This window comes from Balearica regulorum, chromosome 5, assembly GCF_011004875.1.
Source record: "Balearica regulorum gibbericeps isolate bBalReg1 chromosome 5, bBalReg1.pri, whole genome shotgun sequence".
Taxonomy (NCBI): domain Eukaryota; kingdom Metazoa; phylum Chordata; class Aves; order Gruiformes; family Gruidae; genus Balearica; species Balearica regulorum.
The window spans coordinates 8,456,464-8,478,082 of NC_046188.1; the positions used below are offsets into that span (position 1 = coordinate 8,456,464).

The 21,619-nt window shown below is 41.9% G+C and overlaps 1 protein-coding gene across 1 annotated transcript in view; it reads left to right on the top strand.

The window, feature by feature from the left end:
- The window catches only part of SYNE2 (spectrin repeat containing nuclear envelope protein 2), a 203,313-nt gene that overhangs the window by 125,611 nt on the left and 56,083 nt on the right, over positions 1-21,619 (top strand). The window contains exons 70-87 of the mRNA XM_075753365.1: positions 521-646; positions 1,564-1,676; positions 2,333-2,474; positions 3,425-3,556; positions 4,127-4,279; positions 4,536-4,745; positions 5,871-5,972; positions 7,054-7,173; positions 7,343-7,543; positions 8,463-8,636; positions 9,204-9,335; positions 11,296-11,492; positions 12,547-12,679; positions 13,591-13,773; positions 14,225-14,371; positions 16,919-17,095; positions 18,702-18,857; positions 20,475-20,624. Of these exons, the coding sequence (XP_075609480.1) occupies positions 521-646; positions 1,564-1,676; positions 2,333-2,474; positions 3,425-3,556; positions 4,127-4,279; positions 4,536-4,745; positions 5,871-5,972; positions 7,054-7,173; positions 7,343-7,543; positions 8,463-8,636; positions 9,204-9,335; positions 11,296-11,492; positions 12,547-12,679; positions 13,591-13,773; positions 14,225-14,371; positions 16,919-17,095; positions 18,702-18,857; positions 20,475-20,624 (2,748 nt within the window). The remainder of the gene's footprint in view (positions 1-520; positions 647-1,563; positions 1,677-2,332; positions 2,475-3,424; positions 3,557-4,126; positions 4,280-4,535; positions 4,746-5,870; positions 5,973-7,053; positions 7,174-7,342; positions 7,544-8,462; positions 8,637-9,203; positions 9,336-11,295; positions 11,493-12,546; positions 12,680-13,590; positions 13,774-14,224; positions 14,372-16,918; positions 17,096-18,701; positions 18,858-20,474; positions 20,625-21,619) is intronic.

A 21,619-nucleotide genomic window follows, 5' to 3' on the forward strand; every position in this document is an offset into this window, starting at 1 on the left:
GCAAGGAGGCAGAGAAGCCCATCTGATGTGTTTGTGTAAAAGCAGCCACAGTCTCTCTGGTGCTGGAGGAGCACAGTCTAAGAGGGAGCTTGCATGGCCCAGGAGAGAATTAGTGCTGCTAAAGGCTCTTATTGAAATAGCTCTTTGAACACAGACAGATAGAAAATCCATGTGCATGAGCAAATTTATAAGCACAAATTGCACGTGTCTATAATTTGGTCAAACAATAAGAATGGGGAGCTAGTATCAATTAATCTGCTAACAGGAAAGGCAAAACAAGCCTTGTAGCTGTCAGGGAGAGAAATGCGAGGACTTTAGCAGCAGGTTAGAATGGGTCAAACTTTCAGTAAATGGAACTGCACAGAAATCTTTGCAAGAGTAGCAACTGCGTTTCGTGCACTGATGATTCTGTGTATGGTGAGTCTGAGACAGCTCTGCTTTTGCAGTTTCTCCAAACCGCACCTGCGGGTTCTACTGTCTTAAGTCTGGAAGCCTTCCCACAACAGATCTCTCTCTACAGATTCACAACAGTGAGGGGATTGACCCAGAGCCTCTTGAGATCCTACACTCAAACGGCTTCAGCGCGCCCCAGCTTGCCCTTGCTGAACAGCCGCTCAGTCAGCACAATGATTTCCAGCACGCACAGGTAATTCTCCGCTGCCCCACATCCCCTGCGAGGGACAGCTGCATTTATTACCTGCTGCAGTTTTTCACTGTGGGATCAAGTCTGTCAAGGGTAGGTTTCAGCCACCCCTCTCCTCCAGGATTAGGGGAGTTTATCAGGATGGAGAAAGGCTTCACCCCTAAAATCCCATGTCCAAAAGGTTCAGTAATACTACAAAGCTGGATGATGCTCTGACACGTGCCTTGTATTGTAGTGATTCAGATGACATCACGCATCCCTCCAATCTCCTGTCACTGAAGCATTGTTGTATTATGAAATCTGAATCTATATATTGACACTGCTTTTGAAGATGAATTTGAAGCTAAAGCTTTGTGAACATTTTCCCATCGGCTAACTCACAATGACTTTAAGGTTGTTAACACAATAAAAAAACCCTGTGGCATTCTGTGCTCTGTAAACTACTTTGTTTTGCTAACTAAAAATTAGCTTTCGCCCTTTTCATGCTATTAGAAAAGAGTTGGAGAAAACGATCCAGCCTGAGCTGCTGAAATTGCTCACTTTTCACTCAACACTCTCTTTTTAACTGATGGAACTTAACCTCATATTTGAGCAAATCTCCATTTTCTCTTTTTCTCTGTATATGAATGGCAGTCAATGGCCTTTAAATTTCTGTATGTGCATAATTTGTTTCTGACTGCTGGTTTTTAAAACTTTAGCTCAGGCAGAAATCTATTCCATAAAAATACACATTTTCAGAAAATGGTTTGTTTGGTAAACTCATGTTTACACATAAACTGCATTTTATGCTGTTACGTGTATTCTTATTTTCTTTGCTAAATGAATTCACGTAAAATGTGATTGGAAAAGCACAATCATAATTTCAGATTAATGCAGTGCACATAACTGATTTTACTGTTCATGCTATTCTTTGTGCACAGGATCTGAAAGTAAAAGCAGCTGAGCAGAAAAGCCTCATTGACTTCATTGAGTCGTGCGTGGAAAAAATGCAGCCGCAGTTTGAGGACAGCGTGATTCAGAAGTTAGAATCAAGGTACAAAATAACAAAATCAGTTACCAGATTCAAGTGATGTAAAACTACCTAAACCTGCTGAAACTGCAGTGGCACCATTGGTTCTGTGCGGGTATGTGCACCTTTAGAAGAAAAATTGCAGAAGCTGGGAGATTTCTGCCATCAACAGTCTAAAGAAATTGAGTCTCATTTATGTGACAGCCTCTTTGATATTGGGCTGACTCAGTGTTTAGAGTCAGTCTTGATATCAGGCAGCACTGATACCTGGCATAAACTGAAGCAGGCCCATCCGGAGCCAAGTTTGGTCTCTCTCTTCACAGCCTTTGCTGTACAAATGCATGGAGATAGCCAGCCAGGTTTAAAGGCAGCATCTTTGAAAAGGGGGCATTGGGATTGTGCACCTTCTGGCATGGAACCGAGACATGCCACAGGACTATGCTCCCCATATTGTCATTTCAGAGGTGCAGGCTGCCAGCAACCCTTAGGGTGTTTCACAGGAAGGGAAAAGCCCAAAGAAATTTATCAAAGCTTGGATTAAAGATCATCCATGCACTTGATTTCACTCTGGTTTTGGGGCAGGAGGAATAGAAACTAATCTTATACAAGAAGTCTTACATATCTAATTCTGCTTATTCTGCTTCACTATTTGCCATTCTAACAATGTTTTGTCAATACAGCAATGGAGAATCTGATCCAAAGAGCAAGCAGGCTGATCCCACCTTAGCTCCAAAGGACCAAACGGGTAATAAATGGCAATATTTGCAACAAGAGCTGTCATCAAAGATGAAATCTCCTCTCTGCCAGCTTGTGGAACCTCAGGTCTGTTCAACTTCAGTAAAACACTCCTTCTGCAGGCAGTTGATTGTGGTACAGATAGCAATTAGTGTATATTCCTGCATCATCATATCATGTCTCTTTATCAGATAACTGAAATCTGTGCAAGTATTCTCCAGAGGAAATTGTTACTGCACTCTGTTTTCATGATTGTCTTTTAATTTTACTTTCAGTTAAAGAACATCTCTGAAGTAGTGACTACTAAGCATACTGTGGAATCACATAGGTGAATCCTTGTAGTTAACATTCAGATCAGATATTATCTGCTTAATTCTTTCAAGAGACCTAAAAGAGTTAGCCAGCAAGTTCCCAGCTGATTTTCATGGGTGTGGGTTAAGTCTCAGTTCTTGCAAGTGAGAACATTTTGGTCAAAACAAATCTCTGGCTTAAACTTTGTTCTGCCATTCACCATTGTATTCTCTCTTTCTCACATATCAAAAGCAGAGTTTGGACTGCAACAAGAGCATGCTGTGTATTTATTCTGAAGAGACTGCAGAATCTCATTGCTTGGACAAAACTATAATTTCTGTTACTTACAGTTTTGTTCACTTTAAATTAGAATGACTAGATTCCTTGTTCTCTGAAATTACTGCATTACGTGGAAGAATATCAGTCATGTAAAAGGATGACTGTCAGCTCTTTCTCAGGCAAGCCTCACAGTGCAGTGGGCAGCAGGGCTGCCTTAACACAAACTGCAACTTGTAGCTCTTAAAGCTGGGAATCAGAGGCTCCTTTTTCAGTCAATCTCCATCAGGGCATAGCCTACCCAACTAATTTTTGCCAGTAAAAAGGGAACCCTGATATCCAGGTGCTTTTATTAATGCCTTAAAACTTTCATTTTAATGCTTTTTGAGAGGAGTGTTATCTAGTTGCTCGTAGCACTGTCTTCATTTGAGCTCTTCACCTAATTGCAATGTTCTTTTTCCAAATGTTAGATTACAACAAAGATGAACGTGCTGCCCCGAGGCACATTCACTAGTGCAGGCACCCCAACTGTGGAAGAACTGAAAAATTACACTGTCCAGCTGGGAGACCTAAGCCAAGAAGCAAATGTGGTGCATGCACAGGTAAAAAGGGCATGTCCTAGCATTGCAAAAAATACCAGGGATTCTAGGCACAAGGCACTGTTTGGGCACCAGGAAACATAGCTGATAATCATATTATTGGAAATGGTGTTCACTGTAGTATAGCTATTCCATTAGCTATGAACTATAACATAGTGATTAGGATTTTGAGAGGAAAGATTTCAAGTTTCAGCCATGGTACTTCTGCTACCTGAATCCAAAGATTAGCTAGTGTGGGTAAAACTCCTCAAACTGTATAAAGCGAGGAGCCTATGAATGATTTCAGTAAATCTGCAGTATTGGAGCTGACAAGACAAATGGTGGTGTGCCCATTCCTGAGATTAGAGACCTGTAAGACCACAGCCACTCCCAATACATAAATGGTCATTGTCTCAGCTTTGGCCTTGACAGCTCTGAATATTACATGCATATAACTGTCTCATCCAAGTCTGTCTCTCAGTATTTCATTAATTCCATTTTATTATTAGCTGAATGAGCCTCTAACCTTGTACGAGTGAATAAATCTTAGCCTTGGGTGAAAGTACTGAAAACTTCTGACTTGCCTTTCCCCAGGATAATGTGGCGGAGGAAGTCTCTTCCAATTTGGACAGAAAATTGTTTGAGCTGCTTCTGGCAATCAGCCGATGTTTGAATAACATGGAGGAGATGTTAAACACCTCAGTCCTCTCCACAGAAGAGGCAGCCGTGCAGCAGGCTCTTTATGAGGTAACTGTCCTAAAGCACCCAGGGAAGGAGAACCCCAATGGATTTCTGTTGCAGCAGAATATATATGGCCTGATATTTCCTCTCTGTTTTGCTGGTATTATTCAGGAATAACACCACCAAACTATTTGGTGTTGCACAGATTTGGGCCTGTTGCTTTTAAGAACAATTATCAACTTGAGTCCTGCTGCCTTTTACAGGCAAGAGTCCTTGGAGAGAGACCATTTTCACTCATGTTATCTTTCTTTCAACCCTTTAGACTCTTTCTGTCGAGCTGCAAAAACTTCACGCTGATCTGAGTAATAAAAAGGATGATCTTCTAAAGTCTATTAGCTGCGCTGGTGGGAGCACAGATGTGTTCAGCGAGTGCTTTAACAACTTGCAGGCGCGGCTAGAACAAACTCAAGCTGCCACTGCTTCAAGGAGCAGCTCAATGAAAGCTGGGCTGGATCATAATAGCAATTATCAGGTACTCCAGTGCCAAATGCACATCGTGTTTCACAGCATCTGTTAGACTTGTCAGTGTTAATGCATTTGGATTACAGATGAGCAATCTATAATGGGCTTTCTTTTCTTTTTTTTTTTTTTTGGTACTAAACAAACTTGTCTTGGCCTCTCAAGAAGCAAATCAATTTTGTTGTTTGCAAGGCTGACTACTTTAGAGGTCTTGATCACAGTAGAAAAACTGTATGCAGAAAGGATGGAAGTAACCGGGGATCCCATGCACGCTGAGCTACAGGCTAAAGCAAGTTTCTGTGTGTAGGCATTAGGCCAAGGAGGGTTTCATGTATTCTTTCTGCTGCTGGGTGGACTCAGGAGAGGCAGGCTTCTTCCTTTTTGGTGCCATGTCTGGCTACTTTTAGCTATGTATTGGGGGTTGATTTCACCATTTGTATTTACTGTTCCTTTAGATTTTGTGCCACAGTAGCAGGAGCCTTAGTTTTTGCAAATTTGCGGTTTTTTGTTCTTTTTTGGAAAAGCAGATAGATAGTGAGAAAATTTTCTATAGATTCTCATGATGGGGTAAATCTACTAGCTATTGCTTGAAAATACTCAGATCAGGTACATAGGCTGAAGTAAGGAAAGAAAAGCCTGGTCTTTGAAATACAGTTTCCACTGTCCAGCAGAGCTCCAGTGTGTTCATCATCTGCAAGTCAGCCTAGCTCTTTACTGCTGAGTAATAAAACAGGTCCTTTGAAGAACACTGGGATGTTGTCTCCAAACAGTAGCAAGACTAGTCTTGCAATGTTTACTTATGCAGAAGCCACAGAGCTCCATCAGTCGCTGGTAATGGGCTCATTTTCTCATTTTCAGAAGAGAAGAATTTGTTTCTCTGTAAGTTTCACAGATTTTTACAATCATAGAGGATCATTGTGACAGGGTAATCTGCTTTCTTACACTACACAGACTACAGAATTTCCATCTCTCAATCACTGCTTAAAGCCCATAATGCACATGCTTTATTTTGTTTTATTAAAGAGGAAAAAAGAGCTTTTGCCATAAGAGGTAACCGTTTTGTTTGCTGTGTAATTTTGTCTGGTCATTACTATATTCCTGATATGTGATATACTTCTGAGGTTTGTTTCTTTTGCAGAATGAAACCAGGCTGCTCTATGATAAGCTAACTGAGAAGAAAGCTTCTCTGCAACAATGCTTGAATGCACTACATGGACGTAGTGCTTCTGAACAGCTTCAGGTAACTTCGTTTGAAGGAAAGGAGAGAAAAAAATAAACACTCTCACCATTAGCTATTCTTTCCAGTTTTCTGCAATCTATTAAGTTTCATATTTTCTAAAGTTTGAGTGTCACTTAGATTTTAAGAATGGAGGAAGGAGAGAATTCAGTATTTGCCACTCTTTTTTTTTTTTTTTTTTTTTACTACACCTCAATCTGTAGCTGTAGTCAGACTTAATTCCAGTCCTTTTAGTAGTTGGAGTGGAGGAACCAGTCTCTCCACAACCTCTCAGAGCAAATACACCCCACACTATGGCAGGGAAGAAAAAGAGCTACACAAAGTACAGCACTTGACACATTATGCCTTTTTATATGCACAACTAGCTTTTCTTTGTTGTTCAGCATTTATGAGCACCTTATCATATGGCATTTGACCAGTTAAGCTATTTTCTTTGGCCTTCATAAGAATTAGCAGAGAATGAAAAATGAATAGACTGCATACTCTCACCAGAATGGTCATCGGCCATCTATCTGTTTGTTGGTGAAGCAAAGAGAGTGTCCTGACACTTTTTTGTTACAGGCTCATAACCTTGTTTACAGGCATAACTTTCTGCCAGGCTGCAAGCTATGTTCAGAACTGCTGAATCCCCTAGCAGGGACTGCTGCCTTAGACATATTCTGTCAAGTAACCACTCTTGGAAAAGGAATGCCAGAAGTACATAACTTCCCTTCCTTCAGAAGGAACCTGTCTCAATCCATCCCTGACTGAGTCTTTCTAATTCGTAAGAAAAAATGTTATTTTCTGAGTGCATGATTCCTTTGGCTACTTTTGAATTAGTAAACTGAAATGCATATTGAATGTTGGACAGAGACACAAGACCTGAATTCTCTTCATGGCTGTGCCATGTCAACCCAGTAAGCTGTGTCATGAACAGGCTCGTCTATTTAGTTTATAAGCTCGTTGGATCTCGGGGTCTCATTGTGAATGTACGCAGCAGTAGCACAGCAGAGATCCAGCCCCTGGATTGGCTGCGCTACTAGTGATAATGGAAAGTTTAATGAAACAGAACTCTTCCTAATAACTTATTTTGTCCTTAATTCAGCAAACTGATGCCTGTGCTTTGGAGCTGCAAAGCTTTGAAAATCAAGTAGCAAAACTGAGAGGCCATGGGGAAAGATTTCAGTTACCTATCACCTTAATCCAGGAAGCTTATAAATTAGAGGTAAGAACACAGTACAGTTTCCACTTACTCAGCAAGTTTTGATTCTTCTAAGCAAGATATTTTCAGTATCAAAAGGCTGATGGTTATTTTGCATTCTGGGAATGTGTGTGTGGGTTTGTAGGATTCATTTCTGTCTTTCATGAATCACTAAACTGTGTTTACATTGTAGGATGTTTTGGATGACATGTGGGAGATTCTGAAAGCAAAGTATGTGGAGCTGAACTCTCCTTCCATCAGTGAGAGCCAGTACGAGGACTTACTTCATGGATTTGCAGAGCTGGTAGCTATTGGACGAGAGAAGATTGCACAAGATCCAAAGCAGCTAGCGAAAAGCAAAGCAGCTCTACAGTCTCACCTGGAAAATCACAAGGTATAAGATGCTTATCACAGCACTGCTCAGATCAGCATAGCAGGGGCCCTGTTTTCAGTGACTGGTTTCTCTCCAGTGTTATGGAGGAGAATAACTAGCTCATAGCATAGGGGAGGGACTGCAGTACATGAAGAAAACAAAACAAAGTTTTTCAGTAGACCAAAATAGGACCCACTAAAATATGAAAGAGAGATTGTTATTACAACTGCAGTTTTGGTGATAAATTAAGATCAAGATTTCAGTTTTGTCAGACTAATACTGCTTTGGCTTACCTCAGAACATACTGATAGGCAAGGAAATGTCCTTCTAATTACTGGTAAAAAGTCAGTAGTAAGGTTCCTGAAGTTACTGTCTAGCAGTTGGGAATTGAGCCTTGGCTTTCAGTATTGGAACTAGATTATCTTTGAGGTCCCTTCCAACCCAAACCATTCTATGATTCTGTGCCGTCATGATCTGATGGAGGAAACTTACCCATAACAGCTCCTCTTCCGAAGGGAGAATAGTTTATGTCCTCCCCTTGGCAGCCCAGTGTCCCCTGTACCCAGCTGCTACATGTTTGATGGGAGATGGCTGAGAATGCACCTGCGTCCTCACTGTCCTGCTGCTTGGCAAGAAGCCCTGGCCAGTGCTAGTCACTCAAAGATGTCTCTGTCATGGCAATGCCTTGATTTAACCGCCTCACATAGAGCAGTTGAATAACTCCCTTAAGAATTGCTTCAGGATGCCAAGCTCTGCAAACCACTACTCCTACTCCAAAGTCATAGGAATGGTGTTTGTCACTTGCAAATTGCCCTTATCAAAGCAGTATGTTAGGAATTTATTTACAAAGGAAAATAAAGTGTCTGCAGTGCAAGTATACATTGCATGTAATGCATGTATGATCTCTCTTAAAGAGCAAGCTTTAACTTGTTTTTTTCAGGACTTTTTCCACAACCTCATGACCCACATGGCTTTCATGCAAGTATTTTCCAAGAAAGTGACTCCCTCCATCCTACAAAAGAGAGAGGAATTCTGGAGAGAGCTGGTGAATGAAGTCAAGTTGCTGGAGCAGAAGGCCTGCCAGTATGGTATACACTTAGAGAGCCTGTTAAAGGTAATGAGTCAAAAGAAATACAGAGTAAAAGCTGGAGGGAAGAAGAATTTCATCTAGGGAAACCCTTTCCACACCAATGATTCTTTGGCTAGTAGTTGTCCTTTCCTGTCTCCATTGGACAGCAACAGTCTATTACTTGTTCTGTGTGTGTCAGTAAACTGGCTTTTTTCCTTGAAAACCTTGGAAAGTGTACATTTCAACCCATTACTCTGACATGGGTGAGACTTTATGATTTCTTGCAGTAATTTTTGAGTGCCTGGACTGACAGGAGAGCCCTTTAAGGCACAAAAATACCAGTACCACTGTAAAATAAAACCTAAAAATTGATCTTAAAACACCCCTAGAGAACATAAAAATTAAGTATACCACTTTAAAGTAAGAAACTTTGAAGATATTAGAGAATTAATTCATCTGTGGTGGAATCATGTCTTTAATATATGTAATATTTCCATATTATTCACCTATTTTTGTGTTTTGTTTCATTAAAGCAAGAACTGCTGATGCTAGAATAAGCATTAAGGCTTCAGTCTGATGTGTGCTATGTTAATGACACAATGTGTTTTTTAGGAATGGATGGAATTTGATGATGAATGCCTAGTTATCAATAAGGAGTTAGAGGCACTTTCCTCTACGCTGCCTTCTGTGAATTTGGTTGAAGAAACAGAAGAAAGATTAATGGAAAGGATTGCACTTCTACAGGTATTTATGTGTCTGTGTCTCTGACTGGTGTTCTTTGTAGATCTGTAAGGTTGGCAAAAAGATTAGTTAGAATATGAGAAGATGGTTTGCAGGGCACTGTTTCCTTTGTGTCCTTGTCTCTGTGTGGATGCAAACTGATAACTTACTTTTAAAAGTAGCAGATAGGGCTGCTAATTTCAGGGGCTGTAAGTTCCTTTATGACTGTAGGACTTTGTCTTTGAATGCCAATATTTGGCAGAAGATCGTGTGCAGGCTACATGGATCCCAAGGACAGCAGGGAGCTTTGGGATGAACGCAGAGCCACTTCTCTGTAATTCAGGAACGATTTTCATACCATGATGTAAAACCCGTGGAAGAGGAGAGTCAATCCAGTGCCTTCAAATATCTGAACCCCAGCTTGCAATAGAAGGTTGACAGATTTACCAGCTCCTTTTAAAATCCTGAGAATCCAAAATGAGGTGTCTTGATTCCTGTCTGACTAAAGAGACTAAAATTCCTTTTGTATAGAATGGCAGATAGGCTCCTGGTTTGTTCCCAGCTGCATCTCTGATGTCAGAGCTACACCTTTATTTAGAACATCAAGTCCAGTTGGAAACATTTTATCTGTTTTAAACACATTTGAATATAAGGATATGAAAGCAGCCTTTATGGTTGTTTAATAACATTAAGAAGAAATAGTGTTCGATAAACTTAATGATGTATCATCAGAGAGTGCTCTGCATTCCTCACAGGTTTGGCCTTTCTTGGTCTTCAGAGGACCCACTCTATTAGAAGTTTTTGAATTAATGAGTCTGTGGTATACACTGAGTCCAGTTTGATGTTTAGATCCATAGACTATAAAGGCAAAAAGGACTACTGTGATTTTATCTAGTTGGCTGCATGAAAGAGATCATTGGACATTCCCAGAAAATTCTGAGCTACAGTAAAGCTTTTGAAATAAATTAACAGTAGATCTTTACAATCGCAGTGGCCCTCTGGTGCTCTTGATGCCTGTCACACTGAGACAGGAGACATGCAATATTTGCATAGCCATTGATTGTGAAGTTGCCTGATTTCCTTTGGTTTTTTAAGTTCTTAACTAGTTCTTCGCTCTTAAGTCTTTATTTGTCTTTAAAGACACCAGAAACAAAGTAGTAAGGCTTTAGAGGATGCTTTTGGGGTGAGTCCCTGCACTGGAGCTTCACAGTTTCAAGGACAGAGCAGAGTAAAATTCTCTGGGTCTTAATTCCTGTCAGAGAAATATCCCTATTAATAATAAATATTGTACAAGTCCCTTCGGCCTAGAGAGGAGTAAGACACTTGCACATCACAAAATCCATTCTGCCTTCTCCCTGGGACTGATCTACTTCCTGGGGTTTTTTTTTTCTTTTTTTCCCTTTTGTTATTTTGACCTTCCAATGAAGTGTAGCAATGATAAAATGATGCTTTGTTTTTATTCAGCTGTCTAAGCAAACCAGACCTCTTTTACATAATCTCTTCACTGTTCACTCTTCATTCCTCCCTGCCACCATTATTCAACAATTATCCCAACAGCTTCCTTCAAAACACCGGTAACATTTTTTTTTAAATACGATAGAGCCAGAAGGCCCTCTCAGAACAGGAGGTCAATAACTTTCTGCTGAGGACAGTCATATGTTTGGACAATGCAGCCAGACCTGAAAGTGTTTGTCCATTGCTTGAGGTTTACATGTGTCAAAAAAGCCCATCAAATCATAACACATTCTGATAATGTATGAAATGATATTGAGATCTGTCTTGATCTATCCAGAGGAGACAAAAAAAATACAAAACCTGTGTCCCTTTTGCATGTAACAGAAATATAGATTCCTTCCATTTGGAAAATAAAATATATGACAGAGGAAATGTGAGATTAAGAAGTTAGAACAAATGATGTGTTTTTCTAGCTGTGTTTTCAGTTTTTAAAATATTATTGTTTTGCAAACTTCCCATATTCTGATAGCAAATCAAAACCAGTGTTGATGAAAAGCATGCCAGGCTGTACCAGATGGTGAAAGAAGGGAAGAAATTACTGACTGCTGTGAACTGCCTAGAAATAAGAAGTCAGATTGGGAAGCTGGAAGAGCAGTGGTTGTCTTTAACCAAAAAAGTTGGACATGAACTACACCGACTTCAGACATTACTCAAACTCTTGGTCAGGTGGGTATAACTCTGAAAGCAATTAGAGATATCAGCTAGAAATTGTCTGACCTTCTATAGATGTATTTTCTGAAATATGACAGTGAATTAATAAATAACATAGCTCCTTTAAATTAAAAATGAGAAAAAAGGAAAAAAAAAGAGCAGTGGTGATCAGAAAAGTGGCCCTTTATTACACAGCTGATCTCTCACTGTGTAGACAAGTGCTTCACTTCCTGCTTATTTTTGTAGGAGCAATATTTTGATTGCTGCTATTGCAAAGTCAGTGCATCTAGGTGAGAGTTAGCTGCATCGTGCTGCAGTTTGTACATTGGAAGTGTTAACAGAAGCTCTGATTATGCTGCCCTAAGCATTTTGGCCTGCTACGAATGCAAGCTAGCCTTGATTCCCATGCAGAGGCATAATGCGCCTGTCTGCATGTACACTGCCCACCTTACACACATTCAAGACCTGGCTGGCATGCTGCCTCAACTCGTGTTTTGAAGCTCTCCAAAGGAGGAAGACTTAAGCATGCTCAGTGCTTTCACATGGCCCAAGCCAACTGTCAGTGCAGTCCTGGCACTCAGGTGGAGACAGTTTGGGGCGCTACAGCCCAGTCTATCAGCCGACGTACCAAGCTCAGCTTTCCCTGCCCCTGGTCTGTGTGCTCTGAGCTCAGGCTGGCTGGACCCATAGTATGGACAGAGCTTGCCAGCTGTGTATTCTGCACTATATCTTGGAGCCTGCACAATCTCCTCTGGTGGTTTTGACCTCCAGCAAAGCTCTTTTCACCTGTACGAGCTTGTCTTGGCAACTGCTGGGTGGATACAGAAATAGGATGTTTTCAGGGAGAGCAGACCAGCTGAAAAGAGCTGATAGGAACAGTCTCGTGTGTACCTCCAGCTGTGTTGCACATTGATCCATGCTGTGCATGGTTCTGCAGGGTTGCGTAGCAGGATAGATGCCAGAATAGGATGTGCCTCCTCACAGAGAGGAAGACAACTTGGAGGATGAGAAATGTATCTGAGACTCAGCTAGGAGATGTAAGTTTGTGTGTTGTGTTTTCTCCTTATAGCTACAACAGAGACTCGGAGGAATTAATGAAATGGCTGGATTCTGCTCAGCAGAGAATGAATTTTTGGAAGGAGCAGTCTCTCAACGTGTCACAAGATCTTCCCACCATCAGGGATAACATCAACAGCTTGTTTGTAAGTCAGTTGTCCTGCCAGGTTTAGATAAGACCTCATGACTTCCAGGGAAAATGACCCTTTATAGTGGTTTTTGTATTTGCCATGACCCAGAAGCTGCCCACCTACTATAGCACTGAATGGCTTTGTGCCTCAAAGCCACCTCATTGCCTGTGTGGGGAGCCTTGAGGATGGGAGACTACCAAAGACCTTCCTTCAGATTGCGAGGCCAGCCAGAATGCGTAAATCAGAACGGAAACCTCTTGTAATGAGCTCCCAACTGCAACACATCACAGCCCAGCCAGGATCTCTTGTGCACCTACAGCACAATAGCATGGTTTCTGTCTTGCTTCTGATGCCGAATACCAGATACAGCAGTTCAGCCAAGCTGATGGGCCACTTACCAACTGAATCTGGAGTGTGGGCTCAGGGAGCAGGAGTGAAGACAGCGGGGCTGTGAAGATGGTGAAGCAAAGTCAGAAACATGCTGAATTGCATTTCATGTCTTTGCCTGCCCCCCTGTGCTGTACTCCCCTTGTATGACTAGCCAGGAGGTTCAGCCCCAGTGTGAAGCCTGATGGAGGGAGTCTTGCACAGTGGGAAGGCAAAGCATCATGAAGGTTGGACCAGTAGGTGTGAGCTGGCCAGAGACTCAAGGACTGGGGTTGCTCCCTGGAGCGCTGTGTGAAGTGGGGATGGGGATATTCCCAGTCCCTGTGAAGCAAAAGATGGTATTCAGCACTGTATCAAGCTGGGCAGAAAAATGCCTTACCTGCTGCCAGAACATGTTGAGGTTAGGTTTTCTGAACTTTACAAACTTACTAAAATCTGTTTGTTGAGGCAGTTCATCCTGTGACTGAAAACCTAGTTTATAGTCTTTATTTAAATAGATATATATTTACCCTCTCTTAAATTTCTCCCATGCACCTCAGACATTCTCTAAGGAAGTTGATGAAAAATCTTCCCTGAAGTCATCTGTGGTGAGCACTGCCAACCAGCTCTTTCATGTGAAACAAGCTGATACTGCAGCACTTAGGTCATCTTTGGCAAAGTTTGAGCAAAAATGGGGAGAACTGATGATACAGCTCCCAGCCATCCAAGAAAAGCTTCACCAGGTGAGGAGAAACTCTGCTACCATCTCTCACTTTGAGCTAAATAATTACTTTAAAATGTTGCTGCTGGGATTCAGTTGGCTGCTCCATAAGGCTCCCAAAGCACCTCTTTCCTAATTAGCTGTCTGTCTTGCTTTCAGTACATCCCCAATATTGTACTGCAGTTTAATTATTGCAGTGTTCTTCCTGGGCTGTTTTCCACATGTCTATCATCTTTACAATTTCATATGAAAGTCTGTTACAATTAGAAAGAATTTTATTTCAAATTTCTGAATTCTCAAACTTTTCTTAATTTAAGTCATATACCCCTCTTGGAGCTCAGGGCTTACTTTCAAGTTCGTACCCTGATAATTGCAATTACAGTGCCTGAGCCTTTCTAAAAATACAGATGTCATCTTCCTTGATATTTCTAACAAGCAGACTGTAGAGGATTCATTATATGTTTTACTCTCAGCTTCAGATGGAAAAACTTTCATCGCGGGAAGCTATTGCTGAACTAATGACCTGGCTGGACTATGTGGAACAACAGCAAGGACATGAGGAGCCAATAAATTCACAATGTAGTGCTGCCCAAGTCAGAAGCCTCCTTCAGAAGTACAAGGTAAATGGGAAGCTGTAAGTCCAGGCCTTCTGCAAGGTGTTTGGCTGCTGGAAAAAGCCTACAGGCACTGTCATATCCTTTCCCTTGCTCTTGGGAGGGTTCCTCAAACAGTCTCAAAGGTGCCGTAACATCTTCCTTTATAAAAACCTTTTGCTTCCATACCACACAACACACTGCTTGCCTGCAATACAGCTACTGCCTGCTGTGCTTTAATCTCCTTTTCGTCATGCTGTCCCATCTGTCTCACTTGTTCTCTCTCTCTTACATTTAGGTTATAAAATGTGTTGAGCAGGAAAGCTTTGCTTCCTTAGGAAGATTGACTTTGTGTTTGTGCTATGTTTTAGTCTGCCTTTTCAACTAGGAATACCTCATAATGGAGTTCCATAGCCAGGATCCATTTAACTAGAGAACAGGGGTTTTGAATATTATGTTCATCAGAAGAGATAACCTGCTAGGAAAGAGGGACAAGATGAACATCCCCGCTGAGAGAGGCTGCAACAGACTTTTGGCTCTGTTCAGATGCTAAAGCACCAATGGCAGAGGCTGTGGCCCTGGCCACAGGAAGGATTGAAGCCATGCTTGTACGTCCATAGATGCCAGGGAGCCCAACCTTAGGGCACGAATCTCTACAGGGCCATATTTTGCTCTTAGTGCCTTAGTATAGCAAATATATAACACTTTGGTCTATATCAGTTGGATTTGGAAGTTGGAAGGTGAGGTGCTGTTTTTAACCCTTTGGATATTTAGAGATCAGTTTGTACACGTGCCTTCTCCACTTGTCAGCAATGTGGGGATGTGTATGCTGAGAGGAAAGCTGGGGTATGAGCGTCATGATTTCCTACAGGGAAGCAGCTATGGCTTCAGTACCTCTACTGTGGTATTCCCTGGTGGCTTTTTTCTGGGTACTGCTAGATACAATGAGGAGCCCTTTCCTCTCCTCTTCTCCTAAGATCTTCTGAAATAAAAAGACATTCATAGACTGGTTTGGGTTGGAAAGGACCACAGAGATCATCTAGTTCCAACCCCCGCTGCCGTGGGCAGGAACACCTTCCACTAGACCACATTGCCCAAAGCCCTATCCAACCTGGCCTTGAACACTTCCAGGGATGGGGCAGCCACAGCTTCTCTGGATAAGCTGTTCTAGTGCCTCACCACCCTCACAGTAAAGCATTTCTTCCTAATATCTAATCTAAATCTCCCCTCCTTCAGCTTAAAGCCATTCGCCCTTGTCCTATCACTCCATGCCCTTGTAAACAGTCCCTCTCCAGCTTTCTTGTAGGCCCCTTTAGGTACTGGAAGGCTGCTCTTAGGTCTCCCCAGAGCCTTGTATTCTCCAGGCTGAACAAGCCCAACTCTCTCAGCCTGTCTTCATAGGAGAGGTGCTCCAGCCCTCTCATCATCTTTGTGGCCTCCTCTGGACTCACTCCAACAGGTCTATGTCCTTCTTATGTTGGGGGCCCCAGAGCTGGATGCAGTACTGCAGGTGGGGTCTCAAGAGAGCAGAGTAGAGGGGCAGAATCCCCTCCCTCGACCTGCTGGTCACACTTCTTTTGATGCAGCCCAGGATGTGGTTGGCTTTCTGGACTGCAAGCACACATTTCTGGCTCATGTTGAGCTTCTCGTCCACCAACACCCACAAGTCCTTCTCCTTAGGGCTGCTCTCCATCCATTCTCCGCCCAGCCTGTAGTTGCGCTTGGGATTGCCCCGACCCACGTGCAGGACCTTGTGGCCTTGTTAAACCACATAGCTTGGTGTTGTCAGCAAACTGAGGATGCACTTGATCCCACTGTCCATGTTGCCAACAAAGATGTTAAACTGCGCTGGTCCCAATACCGACCCCTGAGGAGCGCCACTCGTCACTGGTCTCCACTTGGACATTGAGACATTGACTGCTGTCATTGACAGCTCTTTGAGTGCGACCATCCAGCCAATTCCTTATCCACTGAGTGGTCCATCCATGAAATCCATGTCTCTCCAACTTACAGACAGGATGTTGTGTGGGACATTCCCTCATGTTGTTCTTTTGTTGAGTGTAGCTTCTCAGTCGTCTCTGTGGGCAAGGATGCTGGTGCTGGAGGACACTTTTTCCTCCCAGATATTCTGGTATTCTGTTCTGATAGCAGATATTTTGATAAAGGAGCACAAGCTCTTTTCTGCACTTGTCTGTGAGTCGCGGGAGTGCGCGAAGGCCTCGGTTTTAGCCTAATCTGAGCCCATGGGACTGTGATGGCATTGTTGAATGGATAAAGTACTGGGTCTGGTACCCCTAGGTTTTATTCCAGCACTAGTCTGTTCTTACCTTGAGCTACCCATGTAATGATATTCTGCGAAAGTTTCAGCAGATGGATATAGCTACACAAATATAGAATGGTAAAAATTGAGAAGTATTCCTACAGCCAGGTCTCTTTCAGAAAAATAGTTTAGGCCATGGTTAGGAATAAGCCATGAATGTCCCATAACTATGCCTTGAAGCATCATTGGAACTGATCAGACTAAAACTGCCAAACTAATTGTTTTACTTTGTTTTGTTTTGTTTTCCCCTCCAGGAATATATGATGGAAATGAACTTTAAACAGTGGATGGTGGATTTTGTTAACCAGTCACTCTTGCAGATGAGCACTTGCGATGTGGAAAGCAAGCGCTATGAAAGGACAGAATTTGCTGAGTGTCTTGGAGAGATGAACCTCCGGTGGCACAGGCTGCAGGCATCTCTGAACAGAAAGGTTTGATTGAGTTCTCATTTCTTTCTCTCACTGACCTTGCTTGTGCCAGTGCTCTGTATTTTGCAATGGCCTTTCTCCCTGACTCTGAAAACACTATTGAACACAGTGAGACTCCCTGTGCTCTCAGCTGTCTGTCCATGCTGCTGTCTCATGGGCAGCCTGTGGAGTGGTCTCATAGCACATCAGCTACCAGGTGATGGGCAGGCATCCAAACCTCAGCAAGGTCTGGGAGGGTAAACTCTCCTGTAGCTTGCAGGGAGGGAAAATAGACAAAATCTGTTCTTTGTGACAGCCTGGGATTTACCCTATTTGACTGTATTAGGTGGAAAAAATAAGATTCCTTATATGAAGAAAATGTAGTCGGTGACATGTCAACAAAGACGACCTATATTGAGAAAACTATGAAGGAGGAAGAATTCAGGGTAGAGTCTGCAGGGGAACCTGTTAGTGAAATCTGTTGAAGCTTTGGGGTGTTGTGAAAGTTGAGGCGTGTAAAACTTAATGGGAGAAAACAGTGGATGGTTTGTGGGAAGGAGAGGTGCTACACTGCTTGGTACAAACAGCCAGGCCCTGCTCAAGAAACACACCACCAAAAATACAAGCAACCTCTCCATATGCCATATGATGGGAATGAGAAATGGGGATATATTAAACTACCACCCGTTTTCCTGTTGTAGCAGTTTCATTTGCCAAAAACGTAATTATTAAGTAAGTAGTGTTGACAGCCCTGTTCAGATGGGGACATACAACCCTGCTGGAAAAGGAACTGCAGGGATCTGTGGTACCAGCACATCTTCTGTGTTGCTCTGTACAAAATCTGTTTCAGGCATTTCCTCAGAGTTACTTTAGTGAGGCTAGAAATAATCTGTGCATCCAGACTTAGACGCTGGTGCTTGTGTGCTCCAGTGCCCAGAAAAGCTAGTGTGACTCATGCGACACGGAAAAGACCAGGGGAGGGTTAGCATCCCAAAATGCAAACTTGAGGCTTCTCTTTTTCTCTCCCAAACTTACAGGGCTTTGGGAGAAGCTGTCCTCCTTGAATGCACATACAAAGACTGCTGACCAAACAGAAAATTCCCAAATTTTTCTGATTCAGGCTTCCAGAAACATTTTCAAGTGGAAAATTCAGTTCCTGCACAACTGAAAATTTCCATGATGAAATTTCAATTTTGGGGAGGAAAATAATTCTCTTCTTTTCTCTAACCATTTTCAAGAAACTACATTCTGGGATTTAATGGATCCTCGGGGCCAAGACTGAAGATAGGAGACTTGAGGTCCCTTGCTTATTAGTAACTTTGTTGGTGGGTTTTAGGGAGAATGAGGTTTTCAGACTCCATATGAATGTGTCCATGTAGCCCGGGGTCCTCCAACTTGTCAGGTCCGCAGGCTGCCAGCTCTAGAATCCATACTGCCTTGTTTCCTTCCCAGGGAAAAGGTCAGATCCTAAAGAGCCAGTAAAACTTTTTATCTTTTCCTTTCAAAATATTTTCTCTAAATAGTATTTTCAATGTAAATATTGTAATCTCAAGTTTTCTTGTGGAAGGGGGAGCCCTGTTTCTGCCCACTTCTAGGTTTAAGTAAGTTAAAATAGTTCTGTAACTTTCAGATACAAGACCTGGAACACATTTTGGAGGATATAACTGAAAATGAGAATAAAGCACAGACTCTACACAATTGGCTGGAAGCTCAGAGTGACCGACTGAGATCTTTACAAACCCCAGCAAGTCTGATCTCTGCACAGAACACATTAGATGATTGCAAGGTAAAGCATTATATGTGTGATATTATTGTAGAAAACATATTTAGCACTTTGCTGAATCCAGACTAAAGAACTTCACAGATTTTAACAGAAAAAATGTAAAGGAATTTGCCATTTCCTAGAAGAATACTACAAAGTAATTTTAATTAAAGCATAGGCGATAAAAAGCCAGATCCACTTTTAATGTGAATTGCTATTTTATGGGGTTTTTCCTCCAATTGAAGATGCATCTGCTGTTGTTCCATGGTATTTGGAGCATTGTGCAGCAGTATTGTAGATCTTGTTCTGAGATGCCTCCAAAAGAAGCAGTTCTCAGTTCAACACAGGCATGGCAAAAGCTATCAATTCCTTTAGTTTGAAGAGCTCTGCGGTGGAAGTGTCATGACAACTACACGGTCCCATTTGGAAAAATAGCAGCTGTCTCTGCTCCTGCCCTAGAATGTAGTCTGTCTGCACCAGCCTCAAGAATCTGGGTGTCCTTTGGTTTTGTTGTGGTTTTTTAGACATCAGCTTCCTCAAAATTAGTACAGGTGCAGCCAGCTAATAATTGGCTCCTACTACAGTGGCAAGTCTGCTGGTTTCATTCAGTACAGTGTTCCCTCTCTAATTTTTAACGTGGAATATTTGTTCTTTCATTGCCATGGTTACGTGTCTCTCTCATGTAGTAGGGTGCTTTTATGGCCTAGAGTGCTCTGTTACACACCGAGTTACTTGTCTCTCTGAAGCACTCTGAAACGTTTTGAGGGGACAGAATGGAAGACACAGGGTATCTTTGACTAGAACATTAACCTGCTCATAGCAAAGTATGGTGCTAGGATGCAGGTGGCTAAAATGTTTCATTAAAATTAATTTGCTCAATAAAATTGAGGTCCAAATTTGAAAATGTTTTGGGGACAGTAATGGGGGGCAGAAGGAGGTTGTGGCTTTAAGTGTAGTATTATAGGGAAATGTTATAGCCCATTGTGTGTATGGATATTTACTCATGTTGTGAGCTTTGCCCAGCATGTCAAGACTAGCTTATAATCTTGATGATTGTGTTGTGGGGAGAAGTTATTCTCTGACGCATCTCCATTGATTTCAGTGGGGTTTGCCCTCTATCTAAAAGGACAAGCTGAAAATAACTTTCTAGAAGTTGTTAGGATGTCAGGGACCCTCATATTGCAAAATCAGTTCCTATTCAGTCTAAATCCTAAATCAGTCAGCTGGAGCAGAGGAGGACCCGAATGCTAACCTGCCCAAGGAAAAGTTCAGCTGCATTAGTAGAAAAACTTTTTGCACCTGGAGAGGTACAGAGAGGCTTGCGTGGTGGCTGAGGAATCAGATCCTGATAATTTCCTTCCCAAGCATGGTGTCCAGTGCTTATGCTGACCTAAATGGACTGATTCTAGCTCTACCTGCAGGAGACTGTCTAAAGCAGCCGCTGTCATTTTGAATTCCTTTAAAGCAGTTGTTGTTTATCAGAGTTGAAATATGGTGGTGTTGCTTGGCTGAAGAACTACACAGAATTGGTTTTAAAGAAGGAATGTTTATTTAAGCTGTTCCTGCAGAAGGTTTTTTCTGTAATCTCATTAAAAGATCTTTATCTTCCTTTTTTTTCCTTTTTCTTCTTTTTACATTTAGGAGCTAGAAAATCAACTCACAACTAAATGCAAAACTCTCGATGAGATCAAACAGAGTTTGGCTTTGAATGGTAGTGCAGAACAAACCCCAGAAGCTCTGTCTCTCAGGATAGCTGAGCTCTGTGAAATGGTGGACAGCATTGTAAGCCAGGTAAAAGCTTTGTTTGCATTCAGATTTCCTCTGGTATGTATTCTTACCACCAGTGTTATTAATCTTCATGGGATGGCAGGAGCTGGTACAAGAAAGATGCAAAGTATTCCTTACTCTTAATCTTAACCTTCCTAGGAACTTCCTTTTAAGTCTGTACCATAACGTAAATTAATGTATTTCCAAGGTTGAGAGAGAAAAAAAAGTCTGATCTCAAAGTAGTTTGAATACAGGAGGAGAAGTGACAGACCCCCATCTGCAGTTTAAGAAAATAAAGAAATAGCACTGCTATTGTTCTGTCAAGTTGAAAATGGAAACCTTAAACTTTATTACTCAATCTGCTTCTCTTTCATACCCTGGTCTTTCTCCCCTGTAGTACACTGGTGGAAGCTGCCTGCTCCTGCCCCATTCTCACTACAGCTTTTTCATCTCCCAGTTACTCTGGATGGCTTTTGCTATCTTCAAATCCTGTGTAGTTTCCAATCACTTCAAGGAGAGTCTGGCAGATTGGTTTCCCATGCAAATTGACTCCCCGACAGTTTGCATTTATAGTTATGCTATCTTTATACTTCGAACTGATCATTTTTATCTAGATGTAACTGATAGGCACAGAAGATATAATAATGAGTACATTTATGGATTTAAATTTGTGATAATGAATAACCATCTAATGTACAGGATTATAGATGATGCAGTGATTGTATTTATAGTTAAGATTGCCTTACACTTTCTATTATAAATGCCTTGCTTTTGTTCCTCAAAACTCTGTGAAACCTGAACCCTTTTGCTTGAACTCTTCCACATGAGGTGGCGGTCCAGGATGGGTCTGCTGGTTCTTGTTTTAGGTTTCAACAGAAACGATGTGGCTGTTTCTTACCCAGAAAGCGGAGAAATTTTTGTGTGTGTACATGATGAAAGTTTTTCCTTCTCCTGTAGAGCTGGGGATTGAAATTGGCAGGATTGACAGCCTCATGCTTTTTTCTTCTTACAGTCACCAT